Source organism: Oncorhynchus tshawytscha, linkage group LG06 (genome assembly GCF_018296145.1).
Source record: "Oncorhynchus tshawytscha isolate Ot180627B linkage group LG06, Otsh_v2.0, whole genome shotgun sequence".
Classification (NCBI taxonomy): domain Eukaryota; kingdom Metazoa; phylum Chordata; class Actinopteri; order Salmoniformes; family Salmonidae; genus Oncorhynchus; species Oncorhynchus tshawytscha.
The window spans coordinates 12104522-12127991 of record NC_056434.1 but is presented as its reverse complement, the minus strand read 5'-3'; the positions used below and the strand labels follow the sequence as shown (position 1 = coordinate 12127991).

At 44.1% G+C, this 23470-nt stretch overlaps 1 protein-coding gene across 1 annotated transcript in view; it reads left to right on the top strand.

Annotated features, from left to right (window-relative positions):
* LOC112246729 (zinc finger protein GLIS1-like) overlaps positions 1 to 23470 on the top strand; it is a 154062-nt gene that overhangs the window by 110997 nt on the left and 19595 nt on the right. Inside the window, exon 7 of the mRNA XM_024415237.2 lies at positions 9623 to 9800. Coding sequence (XP_024271005.1) covers positions 9623 to 9800 — 178 coding nt within the window. The remainder of the gene's footprint in view (positions 1 to 9622; positions 9801 to 23470) is intronic.

Sequence of the window (23470 nt, the reverse complement as noted above, 5' to 3'; positions counted from 1 at the left end):
ATGGGGGTAGTATTATATATATATATATATATATAAAAAAAATCTATATATATATTAATATACAAACAATTACATTGATAGAACCCACTGTCTATCTGCAAAACTAAAGCTGATATACTTCCTAAAAATAAAATACTAAATAAAAATCAATAAAAAGACACCCAGAGAGAGTGAGCGAAAATCTAAAAAGCTACCCATATATCATACCAGTGGAGACCCAAGTCACTTTAAATCGGAGGAAGGGCTCATTGTAATGGCGTGAAAGGAATGAATGAATTGGTATACCATTCCAGCCATTACTTTGGGCCATCCTCCTTTTACCAGCATCCACTGTCTTGCACTATACATATTATGACCAGGAACTGAGAGCATGTAGGGACTCTTATGGATCTTGTCAGGCCACATGCATCACAAATGTATAGTTGCCATGGCACCCTAGTAGCAGCCTAAGCAGAGAGCTCCAATATATATGTACATTTAGTTATTAAGTGTTTTTAATGGCTGTTTTAAATCAGCTATTTTGTTTTTGATAACAATGAGTTGTTACTACATACCTGTTGGTTTTAACCCACAGATGTATAGATTGACTGGCAGGTCAACTCTTTTTGGCATGGCTAGCTAGCTAGCTGGCTAATGTTTTTGTTTAAATGATGCATCTGGACACAGTACCAGCTTTTCATTTCACCTGGCTGCTGGTTCCTGATCTTCTGAGAACATCATTTGAGGAGTCACCTGAAGCTTGAGATGAATGGGAGATACATCAGAGGAATGCAGTGCTGAGGCAGAAGACCTGTAGTGAGGACGACTGGCTACTACTTTGAACTGTGTGTGGTGAGCTACACGCCTCAGGCTGGTTCCCAGAGTAGCCCACAACAAGATCGTCACCAGACATTTTAATCAACCATCTCCCTGACCACCTTCCTCTGATCAAGCCACGAACTCTCCCTCTCCATCTTTGGAGGATGCATGCACTCAAAGACTTGGCCACTATTGGTTGAGCTAGCGAGCTATAGCTAGGCTTCTCATGATGATGTATTGGTTGCGCTAGCGAGCTATAGCTAGGCTTCTCATGATGATGTATTGGTTGCGCTAGCGAGCTATAGCTAGGCTTCTCATGATGATGTATTGGTTGCGCTAGCTAGCTATAGCTAGGCTACTCATAATGATGTATTGCTATTTATTATTATTATTATGCTGAACAAAACCATAAACACAACATGTGGTCCCACGTTTCATGAGCTTAAATAAAAGATCCCAGAAATGTTCCATACACACAAAAACTTATTTCCCAAAAAGGTTTACATCCCTGTTGGTGAGCATTTCTCCTTTGCCAACATAATCCAGGTGTAGCATATCAAGAAGCTGATTAAACAGCATGATCATTGCACGGGTGCACCTTGTGCTGGGGATTATCAAAGGCCACTCTAAAATGTGCAGTTTTGTCACTCAACACAATGCCACAGATGCAATTGGCATGCTGACTGCAGGAATATCCACTAGAGCTATTGCCAGATAGTATAAAGTTAATTTCTCTACCAGAAGCCGCCTCCACTGTCACGACTTCCGCCGAAGTCGGTCCCTCTCCTTGTTCGGTCGGAGTTCGGCATTTGTTTTGTCTTGGTTTTCCGCACACCTGGTTCACATTCCCTCATCTGACTAAATGTATATTACCCTCTATTCCCCCCATGTCTGTGTGTGGAATTGTTTGTTTGTTACGTGTGGTTCGCATCAGGCTGGTTTGCGCCGGGTATGTGTTTGACCCGTATGTTCTGTTTATTGTACCGTTTGTGTACTTTGGGCGTTATCGCTGTTTTCCTTGGGCATGAATAAAGTGCGCCTGTTATCACCCATCTCTGCTCTCCTGCACCTAACTTACCTTCAACCAGTTGCGCACATCGTGACAGAATTCCACACCCCTTATGGAGTGAGCAGGAGCAGGAACCCCTGTTGTAGGGGTCGAGGAGCGCTTCCGGGAGCACACGGCGATGCTCCACCATCTCGGCACCGTCATGGACCACGTCGTCCAGACAATGGACCGCTGGGAGAGACAGGGAGTCCCTCCAGCGCCCTCCCCAGCACAACAGGGGTCTCCACTACTTGCCTCTCCTGTATCCGGTCCCAGTGGGATTCGTCTCGCCCTTCCCGGGGAGTTTGATGGGATGGCGGCACGCTGCCAGGGGTTCTTGCTACAGCTGGAACTGTATCTGGCGACCGTCTACCCGGCTCCTTCGGGACGTGAGAGGGTGTCCGCCCTCGTCTCGTGCCTCTCAGGGAGAGCCCTGGAGTGGGCCAACGCCGTGTGGATATAAGGAGATGCGGCGCTGGACCACTTTGAGGAGTTCACCCGCCCTAGGGTAGAGCGGCGGGTGAACGTCTTTTCCACCTGAGGCAGGGGACGAGGAGCGCCCAGGAGTTCGCCTTGGACTTTCGGACCCTGGACACCGGAGGGGATGGAACGACAGGGCCCTGATCGACCACATTCGCTGCAGCCTACGCTAGGATGTCTGTCGGGAGTTGACCTGCAGGGACACCACCCTCACGTTTGATCAGCTGGTGGACCTATCCATCCGGCTGGATAACCTGCTGGCCACCCGCGGACGTTCAGATGCAGCTCTGTCGGTTCCATCTCCCAGCACCACCGCTCCGGTGCCTATGGAGCTGGGAGGTGCTGCGCTCAGGGAGACCAGAGAAGGGGCCTTCACGTGCACCATCTGTGGCCTCAGAGAGCACACTGCCGGTCGGTGTCGGGTTGGTTCCTCTGGGGGTCGAGGTAGCAGGTCTTGCGCACTCTGGCGTCACCCCAGGTGAGCCTGCACCATTCTCATCTAGGGCCCTCTGTTGCCCATCTGTTTTTGCAAGTTAACTTTCCTGAGTTTTCCCCGCATTCCCAGCATAAGGCGCTCGTTGATTCAGGCGCAGCTGGGAATTTCATAGACAGATAATTTGCCCATAGTTTAGGGATCCCCATTGTTCCAGTGGCTAAGCCCTTCCCAGTTCACGCCTTAGACAGTCAACAAATAGGGCCAGGTTTAATTAGGGAGCCAACCGCTCTCCTGGGCATGGTGACGCAGGGGGTCACAAGGAGAGAATCATTCTCTTCCTCATTGACTCTCCTGCGTTTCCCGTGGTGCTAGGCCTATCCTGGTTAGCCTGTCATGACCCCACTGTTTCATGGCAACGGAGGGCTCTCACGCGGTGGTCGCGAGAGTGCTCGGGAGGTGTTTAGGGGTTTCCGTTGGTGCTACTACGGTGGAAAGTCCAGACCAGGTCTCCACCGTGCGCATTCCCCCTGAATATTCCGATTTGGCTCTCGCCTTCTCTAAGAAGAAGGCGACTCAATTACCACCCCATCGTCGGTGGGATTGTGCGATAAACCTCCAGGTAGACGCCACACTTCCCAGCAGTCACGTGTATCCCCTGTCACAGGCGGAGACGGCGGCTATGGAAACATGTGTCTCCGAATCCCTGCGTCAGGGGTACATTCGGTCCTCCACTTTACCTGCCTCCTCGAGTTTCTTTTGTGTGAAGAAGAAGGAGGGAGTTCTGCGCCTACTGCGCTTATTGACTATCGAGCCCTTAACTAGATCACTGTGAAGTACAGTTACCCGCTACCTCACATAGCCACAGCGATTGAGTCAATGCACGGGGCGCGCTTCTTCACTAAACTAGATCTCAGGAGCGCATACAACTTGTTGCGTATCCGGGAGGGAGACGAGTGGAAGACAGCGTTCACTACCACCTCAGGGCATTATGAGTATCTCGTCATGCCGTACGGGTTGATGAATGCTCCGTCAGTCTTCCAAGCCTTTGTGGACGAGATTTTCAGGGACCTGCACGGGCAGGGTGTAGTGGTGTATATCGATGACATTCTGATATACTCCGCTGCATGCGCCGAGCATCTGTCCTTGGTGTGCAAGGTGCTTGGCCGACTGTTGGAGCATGGCCTGTATGTCAAGGCTGAGAAGTGCCTGTTCTTCCAGCAGTCCGTCTCCTTTCTAGGATACCGCATTTCCACCTCAGGTGTGGAGATGGAGAGTGACTGCATTTCAGCCGTGCGTATTTGGCCGAATCCCAAGCGTTTTTCAGGATTTGCCAATTACTACCTGAGGTTTATCCGGGGTTTTGGTCAGGTAGTGGCTCCCATTACCTCACTGCTAAAAATCAAATTTTATTTGTCACATACACATGGTTAGCAGATGTTAATGCGAGTGTAGCGAAATGCTAAAGGGGGGCCCGGTGCGTTTGCAGTGGTCAGCTGAGGCGGACAGGGCTTTTGGTCACCTACAGGCTCTGTTGACCTCGGCTCCCGTGCTGGCGCATCTGGCTCCTTCTTTGGGGTTCAGGGTGGAGGTGGACGCGTCCGAGGCTGGGATAGGAGCCGTGCTCTCTCAGCGCTCGGGAACGCCACCGAAGATCCGCCCCTGTGCCTTCTTCTCGAAGAAGCTCAGCGCGGCAGAGCGAAACTATGATGTGGGTGACCGGGAGCTGTTAGCTGGGAGCTGTTAGGCGTGGAGACATTGGCTTGAGGGGCCCCAACACCCTTTTCTCATCTGGACTGACCACCGCAACCAGGAGTACATCCGGGCAACGAGGAGACTGAATCCTCATCAGGCAAGGTGGGCCATGTTTTTTACCCGTTTTGTTTTCACCCTTTCTTTCAGACCAGGTTCCCAGAATGTTAAGGCTGACGCACTGTCCCGGCTGTATGACACAGAGGAGCGGCCCATGGATCATACTCCCGGCCTCCTGCCTGATGGCACGGGAAGTATGGGAGCTGGATGCGGACATTGAGCGGGCGTTACGTGCAGAGTCCACTCCCCTCCAGTATCCCGCTGGGTGTCTGTTCGTTCCGTCTCTAGCGCCTTAGCATCAGAGTCAGACCGAGGCTCCTGCGGTGGACGACTGGTTCAGGCATGCGGAGGAGACCTGGGACGCCGCCCATGTTCACCTCCAGCAGGCCGTGCTGTGCCAGGGGGCCAACACAGGCCATCACCGCAGTGAGGCTCCGGTGTTCGCACCGGGGGACCGGGTCTGGCTCTCGACCCGAAACCTGCCCCTCCACCTGCCAGAAGCTGGGGCCGTTGTTTGTGGGGCAATTTAAAGTCCTGAGGAGACTGAACGAGGTTAGTTACCGGTTACAGCTTCCCCCCGATTACCGTATTAACCCCTCGTTCCATGTGTCTCTCCTCAAGCCGGTGGTGGCTGGCGCGTTCCAGGAGTCTGAGGTGCGGGAGGTTCCTTCGCCCCATTTGGACATCGAGGGGGCCCCGGTGTAATCCGTTTGCTCCATACTGGATTCAAGGCGTCGGGCGAGGGGCCTTCAGTACCTCGTGTACTGGGAGGTTACGGTCCGGAGGAGAGATGCTGGGTCCCGGTGGCGGACGTCTTGGACCCATCTATGCTGTGGGAGTTTCACCATCTTCGTCCAGATCGTCCTGCACCTCGCCCTCAGGGTCGTCCCCGAGGCCGGTGTCGGCGCGCTGCTGAAGCCGTGCGTCAAAAGAGGGTAGTGTCACGACTTCCGCCGAAGTCGGTCTCTCTCCTTGTTTGGGCGGCGTTCGGTGGTCAACGTCACCGGTCTTCTAGCCATCGCCGCTCCACCTTTCATTTTCCAATTGTTTTGTCTTGGTTATCTGCACACCTGGTTCACATTCCCTCATCTGACTAAATGTATATTACCCTCTGTTCTCCCCATGTCTGTGTGTGGAATTGTTTGTTTGTTACGTGTGGTTCGCATCAGGCTGGTTTGCGCCGGGTATGTGTTTGACCCGTATGTTTGGTTTATTGTACCGTTTGTGTACTTTGGGCATTATCGCTGTTGTCCTTGGGCATGAATAAAGTGTGCCTGTTGTCACTCATCTCTGCTCTCCTGCACCTGACTTACCTTCAACCAGTTGCGCACATTGTGACACCAACGTTGTTTTAGAGAATTTGGCAATAAGTCTAACCGGACTCACGTGTAACCACACCAGCCCAAGACCTCCACATCCAACTTCTTCACCGGCGGGATGATCTGAGACCAGCAACCCGGACAGCCGATGAAACTGTTGGTTTGAAGAATTTCTACACAAACTGTCAGAAACCGTCTAAGGGAAGCTCATCTGCATTCTCCTCGTCCTCACCAGGGTCTTTACCTGACTGCAGTTCGGTGTCGTAACAGACTTCAGTGGGCAATTGCTCATCTTCAATGTCCACTGGCACGCTGGAGAAGTGTGCTCTTCACAGATGAATCACGGTGTCAACTGTACCGGGCAGATGGCAGACAGAGTGCTCCTTGATACCTTGATTCATCTGTGAAGAGCACACTTCTCCAGCATCCCAGTGGACATCGATGGCAATTTGAATGCACAGAGGTACCGTGACAAGATCCTGAGGCCCATTGTCGTACCATTCATTCGCCGCCATTCGCCGCCATCACCTTATGTTTCAGCATGATAATGCACAGCCTCATGTCGCAAGGATTTGTACACAATTCCTGGAAGCTTCCATGGCCTGTATACTCACCAGACATGTCACCACTCATTGAGCATGTTTGGGATGCTCTGGATTGACGTGTACAACAGCGTGGTCCAGTTCCTGCCAATATTAAGCAACTTCGCACAGCCATTGAAGAGGAGTGGGACAACATTCCACAGGCCATAATCAACAGCCTGATCAACTCTATGTGAAGGAGATGTGTCACGCTGCGTGAACCAAATGGTGGTCACACCAGATACTGACTGGTTTTCTGATCCACGGCCCTACCTTTTTTTTAAGGTATTTGTGACCAACAGATGCATATCTGTATTCCCAGTCATGTAAAATCCATAGATTAGGGCCTAATTAATTAATTTAAATTAATGGATTTCCTTAAATGATCTGTAACTAAAATCTTTGAAATTGTTGCATGTTGAGTTTATATTTTTGTGTATAAATGTCCCCAGTAGGTGTAATCCCAGCCATGTATTTAGAAAGTAGGGACATTGAGGTTTCTGCATTGTGATGCATTTACATGACACTGCAATATTCTATGGCAGCCATGTTAGCTCCCCATTAACATTACATGGGGATATATTTAAATAATGCTATGTAACTGAAAATTCTACAACTTTCTAAATACATGGCTCGTGGTGTAATCATCATGTGCTTATTCTTCATCACAGTTCCATACAGTTGGATTCATTTAGTTTAGCCTTTGAAAACCTTTGAAATTCCTGGACAATAGATCAGGTTTGACCACATCGTGTTCATGGTCCACATCACATTCTTCTGCTGATAAATATGGGGAGAATGGAGAGAGAGAGAATAGTCTCATTGTTGTTTAAAGGGCCTGAATGTCGTCGGCCGGGCCTGAATGATGTGTTCCTTTGCTTAGCTGTAAAACGGAAACACATGTGAGGCTTATACCATTGTTAATATGCTGTAGCTAGAGCAGAATAGTGTCCAGATGCTGTGGACAAATGTCAAACAAACCTTCTCACTCCATCTCGGAGCAGAAAAAAATGAATTATGTCATGTTTTGAAAGGCGGAGGCCCAATTAGACTTGATGAATTGTTGCAAGGCGCTTGTAAGGAAGTGTATCCAATCACAAAGTGTTCAAATGATAATTTAACTAATGATTGTCGAATTGATCAGTGATATGTAAAGACAGCAATCCATCTGCACTCGGATATCTAACAAATGTCTAATAAATACCTCGCGCCAAGTCAAATATCAAATCCAGACTGGCTATTCAATCTATCCTGAATTCCATGGCAGCCCTGGCATACTAATCAGTTAGGATATCTTTGTGTGAGGTATCGCACACTTCCAACCACGTATCCATCCTGTTGGCTTGCTTCGTGGGTGTGTCCAACCTGTAAACGAGATAACGGATGGACAGAGGGATGAATAGAATGAATGATGGTTGGATTGGTTGTCCTGATCCTCTCTTTCTCCTGGTCCTAATAAGAGGGCTGCCTGTGGTTGTGAAGTTGGCCTCTAAGCCTGCTATTTCCTTTAAGTCTCTGTGGTTGAGATGTCACTAGTAATTAACTGATGCACTGCTTTATTAAAGACTGTTGTGCTTGTTGGCCAGTTTACACAAATGGCTATTTTTTATACCATATTCCTTATGTTACTGATGTCAGCTCCTTCTGGCAGATCTACAGCGTCAATGTCCCGGTAGAGGGTTGACATTACAGTACATTACAGTCACTGTTCCTAGACCGTCATTGAAAATAAGAATTTGTTCTTAACTGACTTGACTAGTTAAATAAAGGTCAAATAAAAATACAAATTTAGCATATGCCCTAACACAATGTGAGAGACTGACATTCAGTGTAGTTTAGTGTAGCTTATGTGTAGAAATCTATAGCGTAATTAGGGATCAAACCCACAAACCTAAATTAATTAGCACTGTGGGCTAATCAACTAATCATTCTGGTTAGAGGGATAAACGTCTCACCTATCCCTTCACTCCAGTCACTGTCCAGACACAGCAGATTGGCCTTGTCCTTCAGCATAAAATCAGGTATTCCGTATGACAAACCTTGATGTTAACATCCTGACATTACCTCAGATCTAATGAAACATCTAACATTACCTCGGATCTAATGCAACATTTGACATTACCTCAGATCTAATGCAACATCTAACATTACCTCAGATCTAATGGTACATCTGACATTACCTCAGATCTAATGAAACATCTAACATTACCTCAGATCTAATGGTACATTTGACATTACCTCAGATCTAATGAAACATCTAACATTACCTCAGATCTAATGCAACATTTGACATTACCTCAGATCTAATGCAACATCTAACATTACCTCAGATCTAATGGTACATCTGACATCACCTCAGATCTAATGCAACATCTAACATTACCTCAGATCTAATGGTACATCTGACATTACCTCAGATCTAATGGTACATCTGACATTACCTCAGATCTAATGCAACATCTAACATTACCTCAGATCTAATGGTACATCTGACATCACCTCAAATGTAAAGGTACATCTGCAGAGGAAAGGGAACGTCATGGTTTTTAGGATTCCTGCAATGCTCTGGCTTGGGTTGTACTACAGTCCACTATAACATTTTACGACAGTGTAACTCACTGTGCTGATGTATAGAACAGAGTAAAACTGATCTATTTGACAGACTACCTATAATTTTGATGTATATTACCTTGAGACCACTGCTAGCTACATAAACCCAGGGGTGGGATTAGAATTTAGACTTAGATTGGTAACTGACTAAAATCAGTGGGAATGCAGGAATTCAGCTCAGAATTCCAGAATTTTGACATGTCAAAATAATGATTGCACTTTGGGACCTCTGTTCCCACGCATTCTGCCCCAATTCCACCCCACATGATAGACTGCAGTTTAATGTGTGTTCGCGTGCCCAGATACCATTGGCAGAGAGACAGGTTTTCACTTTTCACATCTTGGCTTTACATTGGTATGCAAGATGTCCAAACAAACATTGAAATTCATGCATGACTCAAAGGAAAAGCAAATCATCTCTCTTCCACTCCAACATCCAATGATGGCACTGCTCCCGCTCAATTGTATTTTCATTTGGTTCACTTTGTCTTCGTGACCACTTGTATTGTACAGTAACCCTGTCTCTCTGTTTGATTGACAGCTGAGGCCGTTCCCCCACCTGGAGCAGGACGTCCTGAGTGAGTGTCTGTCGGTGCAGCACTTGCAGTGCTCCGCCCCCTCCCAGCACCAGCACCTTAACTGCCCTACCCCCGCTCAGCAGCACCTGTTCAACGGGAAAGACGGCCGCTCCCTCGGACTGGGACAAGACATCTTCACAGGTGCACACCGGAGGTCACTCTACCCCCTAACCACTAACCCCTGGCCTCTAACCTTTAACCCCAAATCCTAATACTTCAGGTAGAATTTGCCTGTAGTGGAAGATTTAGGATCAGCTTACCCTTTCCAATTCTTAACCGTAATCATTAAGGAGGGAAATGAAACTGACCCTAGATCAGTGTGTAGGTGCACCTTCATCCTACTCTGACCTTTAACCCCATATATGACCAATCCATCAACACACTGATCTACAGTTGAAGTCGGAAGTTTCCATACACCTTAGCCAAATACATGTGAACTCAGTTTTTCACAATTCCTGACATTTAAACCTAGTAAGAATTCCCTGTCTTAGGTCAGTTAGGATCACCACTTTATTTTAAGAATGTGAAATGTCAGAATAATAGTAGAGAGAATGATTTATTTCAGCTTTTATTTCTTTCATCACATTCCCAGTGGGTTCAGAAGTTTACATACACTCAATTAGTATTTGGTAGGATTTCCTTTAAATTGTTTAACTTGGGTCAAATGTTTCGGGTAGCCTTCCACAAGCTTCCCACAATAAGTTGGGTGAATCTTGGCCCATTCCTCCTGACAGAGCTTGTGTAACTGAGTCAGGTTTGTAGGCCTCCTTGCTCGCACACTCTTTTTCAGTTCTGCCAACAAATTTTCTATAGGATTGAGGTCAGGGCTTTGTGATGGCCACTCCAATACTTTGACTTTGTTGTCCTTAAGCCATTTTGCCACAACTTTGGAAGTATGCTTGGAGTCATTGTCCATTTGGAAGACCCATTTGTGACCAAGCTTTAAATTCCTGACTGATGTCTTGAGATGTTGCTACAATATATCCACGTCATTTTCCATGATGCCATCTATTTTGTGACATGCACTTGTCCCTCCTGCAGCAAAGCACCCCCACAACATGATGCTGCCACCCCCATGCTTCACGGTTGGGATGGTTTTCTTTGGCTTGCAAGCCTCCCCCTTTTTCCTCCAAACATAACGATGGTCATTTTGGCCAAACAGTTCTATTTTTGTTTCATCAGACCAGAGGACATTTCTCCAAAAAGTATGATCTTTGTCCCCATGTGCAGTTGCAAACCGTAGTCTGGCTTTTTTATGGCGGTTTTGGAGCAGTGGCTTCTTCCTTGCTGAGTGGACTTTCAGGACTCGTTTTACTGTGGATATAGATACTTTTGTACCTGTTTTCTCCAGCATCTTCACAAGGTCCTTTGCTGTTGTTCTGGGATTTATTTGCACTTTTCGCACCAAAGTACATTCATCTCTAGGAGACAGAACGCGTCTCCTTCCTGAGCGGTATGACGGCTGCGTGGTCCCATGGTGTTTATACTTGCGTAGTATTGTTTGTACAGATGAACGTGGTACCTTCAGGCTTTTGGAAATTGCTCCCAATGAGCTGATTTATTTTGATTTTACCTTAATGTCAAGCAAAGAGGCACTGAGTTTGAAGGTTGGCCTTGAAATACATCCACAGGTACACCTCCAGGTACACCTCCAATTATGTCAATTAGCCTATCAGAAGCTTTTAAAGCCATGACATAATTTTCTGGAATTTTCTAAGCTGTTTAAAGGTAAAGTCAACTTAGTGTAATTAAACTTCTGACCCACTGGAAATGTGATACAGTGAATTATAAGTGAAATAATATGTAAACAATTGTTGAAAACATTACTTGTGTCATGCACAAAGTAGATGTCCTAACCGACTTGCCAAAACTATAGTTTGTTAACAAGAAATTTGCGGAGTGGTTGAAAAACGAGTTTTATGTCTCCAACCTAAGTGTATGTAAACTTCCGACTTCAACTGTATCTTTCATACTACAGTAAACTTTGACATTTGAAATGATGGCAGACACTGTCCAAGCACTGATTTCCTGTTATGAAGACAATATTGGCCTGAGTGTGTTAAACTCAATCTCATGCTGAATTTGATACTGATATTAATTAATTAGACCTGATTCGGTTTAGAAACAAGTCCTCTGTGTTTTACAGGAAAATGCTAGCTCCACTTTCCCTCAGAGTATTTTCTATTTGAAAAGGACTGGGTGTAAATCAAAATGAGATGTACAATATTAATAAAGAACATCTGCAAAAAACGAACAATTGTGATTTGCAAATAAAACTGACCTTCGATTCACGTTCAAAATATGCTTACTTTTTTATTAAATTTGGAAATCTCTGAGATCATATAGACTATAGTAGTAAGCCAGTGACTTGTGAAAGAGAGGTTCATGCCCAGGAATAAATATAGTGGTACTATGGAGGAAAGGAGAGATGCCCTGCACTGTTCACAATTTATGGACACATCTGCCATTGTTTGCTCAGATAGTCCAATCCAGACGCCCCATCGTTCTCTCTTATTGTTACGGGAACACAATGCACACTTACTGGGGGGATTATAAAAGCTCAAGTTGTCTTTGATTATTGAATTGATTCTTTCAATCTTGGCTTCTTTCCTTTTCTCTGCCTTGAGTGGATGTGTTGCAGATGGTTTCTAGGCAAGAGCTGTTGTGTTGGTGTGGCTGTATTAGTTGATTAAGAGGCATTCGAGTATGCTGTGTTTGTTGGGGTTGAAGAAGAAGAAGTGATGAGTCTTCTCCTTCGCATGTGTTGGACTTTGTTCTCTGAAGGAGGATAGTCAGCAGGATTGTAGGGAGACTCTACGATGTTAACACTTTTAGAGCTGACAGTGAGTAACACTTCTAGAGCTGACAGTGAGTAACACTTCTAGAGCTGACAGTGAGTAACACTTTTAGAGCTGACAGTGAGTAACACTTCTAGAGCTGACAGTGAGTAACACTTCTAGAGCTGACAGTGAGTAACACTTCTAGAGCTGACAGTGAGTAACACTTCTAGAGCTGGCAGTGAGTAACACTTTTAGAGCTGACAGTGAGTAACACTTCTAGAGCTGACAGTGAGTAACACTTCTAGAGCTGACAGTGAGTAACACTTCTAGAGCTGACAGTGTTGAGCTGACAGTGAGTAACACTTCTAGAGCTGACAGTGTGTGAGTGTGTAGAGTCCTGTGAGTGTGCATCTCCTCCCTTAAGGCTGTCTCATCGTTGCCGGTGATCAGGCCTTCCACCGGTGTGTCGTCAGAAAATTTGATGATGGTGTTGGAGTCATGCGTGGCCATGTAGTAATGGGTGAACAGGGAGTGCAGGAGAGGACTAAGCACACATCCCTGGGGGGCCCTGTGTTGAGTGTCAGCATGACGGAGGGGGTGTTGCCTACCCTCACCACCTGGGGTCGGCCTGTCAGGATGTCCAGGTTCAGTTGCATAGTGATGTGTTCAGTCCCAGGGTCCTAAGCTTGTTGATGAACTTGGATGGGACAATGGTGTTGAACGCTGAGCTGTAGTCAATGAACAGCATTCTCACATAGCTATTCCTCTTATCTAGGTGTTTGAGGGCACTGTGGAGTACAATTGAGATTGCGTCGTCTATGGATCTGTTGGGGCGGTATGCAAATTGGAGTGGGTCTAGGGTGTCTGGGATTGTGGAGTTAACGTGTGCCATAAACAGCCTCTCAAAGCACTTCATGATTACAGATGTGAGTGCTACAGGGCGGTAGTCATTGTGGCATGAAGCCATGGAATTCTTGGGAACAGGAATGATGGTGGTCAGCTTGAGACATCTGGGGATTACAGACGGGGACAAGGAGAGGTTGAAATTACCGTGAATATGCCTGCCAGTTGATTTGCGTATGCTCTGAGAACACGCCCTGGAATATTGTTCGGCCCTGTGGCCTTGCGAGTGTTGATCTGATTAAAGACCTTACTCATGTTGTCCTCGGAGATCAAGATCACCCAGTCCTCTGGTTCGGCGGGTTCCCTCACGCACAGTACTGTGTTGTTATTGTCAAAGTGTGCATAAAATGCATGAGTTTGTCTGGAAGAGAGGCATCATTCGGTGTATCACAGCTGTGACTTCCTTTGTAATCCGTAATAGACTGTAGCTCCTTCCACATGCGGCTGGCGGTGGAGCCTGTGTAATATGATTCCACCTTATTCCTATATTGTCCTTTTTCTCATTTGATGACTCTACAGAGGTCATAGTGGGACTTTTTGTACTTGTTCCTGTTTTCAGATACAGCCTCAGGGTTGTCTGTGATAGCCCTGTGTGCTGTAGCCCTATCCTTTAGTTTAGAGCCAACCTCTGTGTTAATCCAGGGCCTTTGATTGGGGAGGCAGCGAACCTTCACTGTGAGGACAATGTCGCTGATGCATTTCCTTATGAAGCTAGTGACGGCTGTGGTTAGCTCGTCGATTTTATCGGCAGTGTCTCCAGAACATATTCCAATAAACACTAGCAAAGCAGTCCTGTAGCATAATCTCTGATTCTGATGTCCATTTCTCAACAAAGCGAGTCACAGTTACTTCCTGTTTGAGCTTCTGCTTGTAGACAGGAAGCATGAGCATGGAGTCATGATCCGATTTGCCAAACGGCGGACGAGGGATGGCCTTGTATGCTTGTTTGTGAGTAAAGTAACAGTGGTCTAGGACTTTATCGCCCCTAGTGGCGAAGGAGACGTGTTGATGAATGTTGGGCATCACGTGTCTTAATGACGTTGAATTAAAATCTCCATTAACAAGAAAGGCAGCCATCGGGTGCACGTTTTTCTGCTTGTTTATGGCCTCATACAGTTTATTAAATGCCAGCTTGTTATATTTCTTGTCCTGAGGTAGAATGTAGACAACAGTCATGATAACAGCTGAAAACTCCCTCGCGAGGTATGAAGGGTCGACATTTTACCATCAGGTATTCCAAGACCGGTGAACAATGGGTCGAGACTTCCACTGCGCTCGAGTCAGCACACTATTTGTTGTTGATGAAGAGACAACCCTCTCCCCCTCTCCATTTCCTTAATCATTTATTGATTTTGTATGAATAATTTCTTTACAACACATTCAACATATCACACTAACCAAACAACAACAAACAAAAAACCACATGTAAATGCATGACACCATTGTTCTCTCTCCTATTTTGACTCATTCACATTTTAATACTTTCCTTTTATTTGCACAATTTCATCCTAACAAACAATTGAAATACAAATGTTGCATGTATGGAAGGTCTTGCAACATCATTTTAAGAACAATAAATACATAGGTAATTAATATGATTATTTCTCATTATGTACATTATTTGTATAAATGTACACTACCGGTCAAACGTTTTAGAACACCTACTCATTCATTGTAGAATAATAGTGAAGACAACAAAACTATGAAATAACACGTATGGTATCATGCAGTAACCTTTCAAGTTTCTTCAAGTGCAGTTGTAAACACCATCAAGCTCTATGATGAAACTGGCTCTCATGAGGACTGCCACAGAAAAATAAGACTCAGAGCTACCTCTGCTGCAGAGGATAAGTTCATTAGAGTTAACTGCACCTAAGATTGCAGCCCAAATAAATGCTTCACAGAGTTCAAGTAACAGACACATCTCAACATCAACTGCATGAATCAGGCCTTCATGGTTGAATTGCTGCAAAGAAACCACTACTAAAGGACAACAATAATAAGAAGAGACTTGCTTGGGCCAAGAAACACGAGCAATTAGAGCAACATTAGCAACATTAGACCAGTCGAAATGTGTCCTTTGGTCTGGAGTCTAAATTTAAGATATTTGGTTCCAACCGCCTTGGGTTTGTGAGATGCGGTGTACGCGAACGGATGATCTCCGCATGTGTTTTTCCCACCGTAAAGGTTGTGTAGGGGTGCTTTGGTAGTGACACTGTCTGTGATTTATTTGAATTCAAAGGCACACTTAACCAGCATGGCTACAACAGGATTCTGCAGCGATATGCCATCTCATCTGGTTTGCGCTTAGTGGGACTATCATTTGTTTTTCAACAGGACAATGACACAACACACCTACAGGCTGTGTAAGGGATATTTTACCAAGGAGAGTGATGGAGTGCTGCATCAGGTGACCTGGCCTCCACAATCACCAGACCTCAACCCAATTGAGATGGTTTGGGATGAGTCGGACCGCAGAGTGGAGGAAAAGCAGCCAACAAGTGCTCAGCATATGTGGGAACTCCTTCAAGACTGTTGGAAAAGCATTCCAGGTGACTACTTCATGAAGCTGGTTGAGAGAATGCCAAGAGTGTGCAAAGCTGTCAACAAGGCAAAGGGTAGCTACTTTGAAAAATATAAAATATATTGATTTGTTTAACACTTTTTTGTTACTACATGATTCCATATGTGATATTTCATAGTTTTGATGTCTTCACTATTATTCTACAATGTAGAAAATAGTAACAATAAAGAAAAACTCTTGAATGAGTAGGTGTGTCCAAACCTTTGACTGGTAGTGTACAGGCGTAGCCAAAAGTTTTGAGAATGACACAAATACAATTTTCACAACGTTTTCTGCTTCAGTGTCTTAAGATATTTTTTGTCAGATGTTACTATGGAATATTGAAGTATAATTACAAGCATTTCATAAGTGTCAAAGGTTTTTTATTGACAATTACATGAAGTTGATGCAAAGAGTCAATATTTGCAGTGTTGACCCTTCTTTTTCAAGACCTCTGCAATCCGCCCTGGCATGCTGTCAATTAACTTCTGGGCCACATCCTGACTGATGGCAGCCCATTCTTGCATAATCAATGCTTGGAGTGTGTCAGAATTTTGGGGGTTTTGTTTGTCCACCCTCCTCTTGAGGATTGACCACAAGTTCTCAATTGGATTAAGGTCTGGGGAGTTTCCTGGCCATGGACCCAAAATATCTATGTTTTGTTCCCCGAGTCACTTAGTTATCACTTTTGCCTTACGGCAAGGTGCTCCATCATGCTGGAAAAGGCATTGTTCGTCACCAAACTGTTCCTGGATGGTTGGGAGAACTTGCATTCGGAGGATGTGTTGGCACCATTCTTTATTCATGGCTGTGTTCTTAGGCAAAATTGTGAGTGAGCCCACTCCAGGCAATCCTCCAAAAGTCTTTGCCTCACTGTGTGTGCAGATAAACTCACACCTGCCTGCTGCCATTCCTGAGCAAGCTCTGTACGGGTGGTGCCCCGATCCTGCAGCTGAATCAACTTTAGGAGACGGTTCTGGCGCTTGCTGGACTTTCTTGGGCACCCTGAAGCCTTCTTCACAACAATTGAACCGCTCTCTTTGAAGTTCTTGATGATCCGATAAATGGTTGATTTAGGTGCAATCTTACTGGCAGCAATATCCTTGCCTGTGAAGCCCTTTTTGTGTAAAGCAATGATGACGACACGTGTTTCCTTGGGGATAACCATGGTTGACAGAGGAAGAACAATGATTCCAAGCACCACCCAGATTTTGAAGCTTCCAGTCTGTTATTCGAACTCAATCAGCATGACAGAGTGATCTCCAGCCTTGTCCTCGTCAACACTCACACCTGAATCACAAGAGAATCACTGACATCACTGACATGATGTCAGCCGGTCCTTTTGTGGCAGGGCTTATATGCAGTGGAAATGTTTTGGGGGGATTCAGTTCACTTGCATGGCAAAGAGGGCCTTTGCAATGAATTGCAATTCATCTGATCACTCTTCATAACATTCTGGAGTATATGCAATTTGCCATCATACAAACTGAGGCAGCAGACTTTGTGAAAATGTATATTTGTGTCATTCTCAAAACTTTTGGCCACGACTGTATATACTAGGCTGTGTCAGAGCACAAAAAATTGTCAAAGACTCCAGTCACCCAAGTCATAGACTGTTCTCTGCTACCACATGACAAGCGGTACCGGAGCGCCAAGTCTAGGTCCGAAAGGCTCCTTAACAGCTTCTACTCCCAAGCCGTAAGAAAACTGCTGAACAATTAATCAAATGGCCACCCGGACTACCCACTGTATATAGGCTCAATATTGTTATTTTATAGCGTTTGTTTATTTTATTTTTTTATGTAATGTATTTTTTATATTATTATTTATAAATGTTTTACTTTAGTTTATTTAGTAGATATTTTCTTAACTCTGTATTCTTAAAACACCATTGTTGGTTAAGGACTTGTGAGAAAGCATTTCACAATAAGGTTTCACAATACACCTGCTGTTTTCGGCACATGTGGCAAATACGATTTGATTTGAACATCAGATTGGCAGTTATTTACTCCAATTCCGGCTTCAACTTTGACTTAAACTCAACTGCCCTGGGTTCTTTCTGTAATTCCAACCCAATTTTTGGGGTATCCAAGAGGAAACCATGGTGTTACAGAGGCAGGAGGGGGCTAGAAGCTATTGTGAATTCCATGAAAGTAGACGATGTGAGATGGTCCTCCCGCTTTTTAACATTCAGAATGTTAACAATATACATGACAATGGCTCCAACTACAAACTAAGCCTCTTAATGTACCGAAATCCTTCTTTAAGAAGATCAATGAAATGATCCCTACATTTAAATGGAATTCAAAGCAATCCCCACATCACCTTAGAGAAATTAATTTAGTCAAAATATAAAGGAAGCATGGCACTTCCAGATATTAAAAGGTATTACATATCATATGTAACAAGAAAAACGTGGTACTGGAATTACCCAGCAAAATAACACCCCTCTTACTTAGCAATTGAAGAAAAAATGTCCCACCACTTCCTACTTAGATTGATAGCATAAGGAATACTACCTGAATATCTGAAAGACCATCCAAAAATATCTGCTTCTTGGAATGATCTTAAAATTGTTGGAAATAAATTAGAAATCCCCTTATGCACCTCCTTTCAAACAAATATCTGGAGTAATTCACACATATTCATTAATCACAGACTGGTATTGTGGAGAGATTGGCTACAGATGGGAGTTTGGACCGTGTCCGATTTGTATAAACATGGTCAAATTATGGGTCTGAATGAACTAAAGAATATGACCAGCTTTACCAACCATTTTAAAATAATTCAGTTTGTACAGGCAGTCAAGTCAGTAGATAGAACAATTACATTTTAACATGATTTGAACAAATTGGAAAGTTTCATAAAGCATGTCCGTTCCCAAAAACACCTGGCTTCTAGAGTGTATAAATTCTTAAACTAGAAAACAAGGGGGCTACACCTTCACTTAAGAGAGAAAGGGAGTAAAGATTTGAAGATGAAAATACAATAAATTTAATGGAAAAAAAGGTGGGAAAACTGCTTTAAAAAGTGCTGAGTGCCTAAAATACAAATGGTTCAATATAATACGGAAGTTTACATACACCTTAGCCAACTACATTTAAACTTTTCACAATTCCTGACATTTAATCCTAGTAAAAATTCCCTGTCTTAGGTCAGTTAGGATCACCACTTTATTTTAAGAATGCGAAATGTCAGAATAAGAGTTAGAGATAATTATTTATTTCAGCTTTTATTTCTTTCATCACATTCCCAGTGGGTTCAGAAGTTTACAATACACTGAATTAGTATTTGGTAGCATTATCTTTAAATTGTTTCACTTGGGTCAAATGTTTCAGGTAGCCTTCCACAAACTTCCCACAATAAGTTGGGTGAATTTTGGCCCATTCCTCCTGACAGAGCTTGTGTAACTGAGTCAGGTTTGTAGGCCTCATTGCTCGCACACCCTTTTTCAGTTCTGCCCACAAATCTTCTATAGATTTGTGATGGCCACTCCAATACCTTGACTTATTGTCCTTAAGCCATTTTGCCACAACTTTGGAAATATGCTTGGGGTCATGTCCATTTGGAAGACCCATTTCTGACCAAGCTTTAAGTTCCTGACTGATATCTTGAGATGTTGCTTCAATATATCCACGCAATTTTCCACCCTCATGATGCCATCTATTTTGTGAAGTGCACCAGTCCCTCCTGCAGCAAAGCACCACCACAACATGATGCTGCCACCCCCGTGCTTCACGGTTGGGATGGTGTTCTTTTGCTTGCAAGCCTCCCCCTTTTTCCTCCAAACATAACGATGGTCATTATGGCCAAACAGTTCAATTTTTGTTTCATAAGACCAGAGGACATTTCTCCAAAAAGTATGATCCATGTGCAGTTGCAAACCGTAGTCTGGCTGTTTTATGGCGGATTTGGAGCAGTGGCTTCTTCCTTGCTGAGCGGACTTTCAGGTTATTTCGATATAGGATTTGTTTTACTGTGGATATAGATACTTTTGCACCTGTTTCCTCCAGCATCTTCACAAGGTCCTTTGCTGTTGTTCTGCACTTTTCGCACCAAAGTACGTTCATCTTTAGGAGACAGAACGTGTCTCCTTCCTGAGTGATATGACGGCTGTGTTGTCATGACTTGTGTCATGCACAAAGTAGATGTCCTAACCGACTTGCCAAAACTATAGATTGTGAACAAGACATTTGTGGAGTGGTTGAAAAATGAGTTTTAATGACAACCTAAGTGTATGTAAACTTTCGACTTCAACTGTATATTTAATAGAACTTACTGGACTCCATCTAAAATGTACAAGGCAAAAATGACAACCGATAACAAATGTTGAAGATGTACAGTACTTTCGGAAAGTATTCAGACCCCTTGACTTTTTTTTCACATTTTGTTACGTTACAGCCTTATTCTACAATCGATTAAATAGTTTTTTTCCCTCATCAATCTACACACAATAACCCATAATGACAAAGCAAAACAGGTTTTTAGAATTTTTGCCAATGTATTAAAAAAACTGTGGCCTAGAGTTTTTTACACTATGGTTGCACATGTGACATTCTTGTAGAAATGAGGTAAAATGGATTTAAGTTTCCCTGCATTAAAGTTCTTGGCCACTAGGAGCGCCGCTTCTGTATGAGAATTTTCTTGTTTGCTTGAGTGTAGTATTAGTGCCAGCATCAGTTTTATGTGGTAAATAGACGGCTACAAAAAATATAGATGAAAACTCTCTTGGTATATAGTGTGGTCTACAGCTTATCATGAAGTACTCTACCTCCGGTCGAGCAATACCTGGAGACTACCTTAATATTAGACATCACGCATCAGCTGTTATTGACAAATAGACAGACACCCCCTGCCCTCGTCTTACCGAACATAGCTGTTCTGTCCTGACGATGCACAAAAAACCCAGCCAATTGTATATTATACATATTTCAGCCATTTCTTAGTGAAACATAAGGTATTACAGTTTTTAATGTCCCGTTGGTAGGAAAGTCTTGAACGGAGCTCATCCAGTTTATTATCCAGTGAATGCACGTTGGCTAATAGAACAGATGTGAAAGGCGGATTCAAAAGTTCTCATCGGTTATAAGTTTGTTTGATAGGCCCAATCTTACTCAGGAAAATGTCTTTCTTCCTTTTAGGACCTGAATTATTGTTTTTCCGGATACACTGCTAGTGCACATAACTTCAACTGCTTCAAGTCCATAGGTCTATGTCATTATGACAGGCTACAAGTCTGTCATCTACAAACACCAACATAACCCTTCAGAACCCTCATAGAACCCCCTACAAATTCACAGAGAATCCTGACAGAACTCACACAGAACACTTTCAGAATCATCACAGATCCTTGTTAGAACCGTCACACTCACAATCAAACATATCTCAGTTCCGTCACAGAACCCTCTCAGAACCCACATAAAAAACCCATATAGAATCCTCACAGAACGCTCCCGGAACCGTCCCCAAACGCTAAGGGAACCCCTGCGCCGCTGAGCCGAGCGATGAAATTGAAGAAATCACAGCCATTATTTGTAGAATGTTTTCTGGTCTGGTAGCAGATGTTGGGGCTGAAGGGGAAACCGTTTAAGGTCTGTGATTGATGATTTGGGGGTAATGAATCAAGCTTGTAACCATTTCAAAGAGCTGTCACACAGGCCCTTCTTCCACTTGAGCACAGCTGGGGGAACAGTACTGCAGAAACCAGGAGCAGTCCTCTCCTCACCGCCTCACTTCCTCTGGACACTGGGAAAGACATTACAGACAGGACAGCGAGGAGAGATTTACAGTACAGGAGGAGCAGAGGGGGCTGCTGACTGGAGTCTCTTGCCCCTCTCAGGCAACCTGAGAGCCCCAGGATGGAACTCAGCTGACCCCTGGGCAGAGCTGAGCTGAGCTCTTTCAAGTGGAGCTCTCAGCAGAACATTCAGCTGTCATTGGGATTTTTCATGAGCTTCTCTCTCACTGTTACAATGGTGATGTGAATCACCGTCCAACAGGACTGTTTTCTGATGCTCAGAAGGCAACGTCAGACACATTTAGACTTCTACAAGTACTAATGGGCTGGCACACACATGCGTGCACACACAGCCACACACAAATCACAAGCCACAGAGCCTGCTCTCTCACCTCCACTCAAGTCTTATAAAATCTTCTCATGAAGTCTCAATACTATTCTTTGTAAGAAATAGCATTGTATTCAATAACGAAGCATTTCAAGTGGAACTGACAGAGTTTTAATTACTTTGCAGTTATGAAACAAACAGACTATCATAAGAACAGTCATGAATATCAAATGCCCAGTTTATGCTTCAAAACCAACTTTATAAGAGGTTTTAAAAATAAGATCTATTTAACTCAAAATTCCATGACGTACACTGAGATATTGTTGGCAGAATAGATGGATGCAGTTCAAAGCATGATTAATATAATTCACCAATACATTTCTTTGTAGTCCCAAAAATATTGTTATCAGGTTGTAAATCACAGCTGGCCTGGTACATTGTTTGCTGCCTCCATTCAGGATGCACTGGTTCAGTTTCAATGACTCGATATTCTGGACAGAAACGGACAAATGTAACTAAAGGCTGGGAATGTCAATACAATCCAACTAGCAAGGGAAATGATCACAAGTCAGTCGTAATGTAACTAAAGGCTGGGAATGTCAATACAATCCAACTAGCAAGGGAAATGATCACAAGTCAGTCGTAATGTAACTAAAGGCTGGGAATGTCAATACAATCCAACTAGCAAGGGAAATGATCACAAGTCAGTCGTAATGTAACTAAAGGCTGGGAATGTCAATACAATCCAACTAGCAAGGGCAATGATCACAAGTCAGTCGTAATGTAACTAAAGGCTGGGAATGTCAATACAATCCAACTAGCAAGGGAAATGATCACAAGTCAGTCGTAATGTAACTAAAGGCTGGGAATGTCAATACAATCCAACTAGCAAGGGCAATGATCACAAGTCAGTCGTAATGTAACTAAAGGCTGGGAATGTCAATACAATCCAACTAGCAAGGGAAATGATCACAAGTCAGTCGTAATGTAACTAAAGGCTGGGAATGTCAATACAATCCAACTAGCAAGGGCAATGATCACAAGTCAGTCGTAATGTAACTAAAGGCTGGGAATGTCAATACAATCCAACTAGCAAGGGCAATGATCACAAGTCAGTCGTAATGTAACTAAAGGCTGGGAATGTCAATACAATCCAACTAGCAAGGGCAATGATCACAAGTCAGTCGTAATGTAACTAAAGGCTGGGAATGTCAATACAATCCAACTAGCAAGGGAAATGATCACAAGTCAGTCGTAATGTAACTAAAGGCTGGGAATGTCAATACAATCCAACTAGCAAGGGAAATGATCACAAGTCAGTCGTAATGTAACTAAAGGCTGGGAATGTCAATACAATCCAACTAGCAAGGGAAATGATCACAAGTCAGTCGTAATGTAACTAAAGGCTGGGAATGTCAATACAATCCAACTAACAAGGGCAATGATCACAAGTCAGTCGTAATGTAACTAAAGGCTGGGAATGTCAATACAATCCAACTA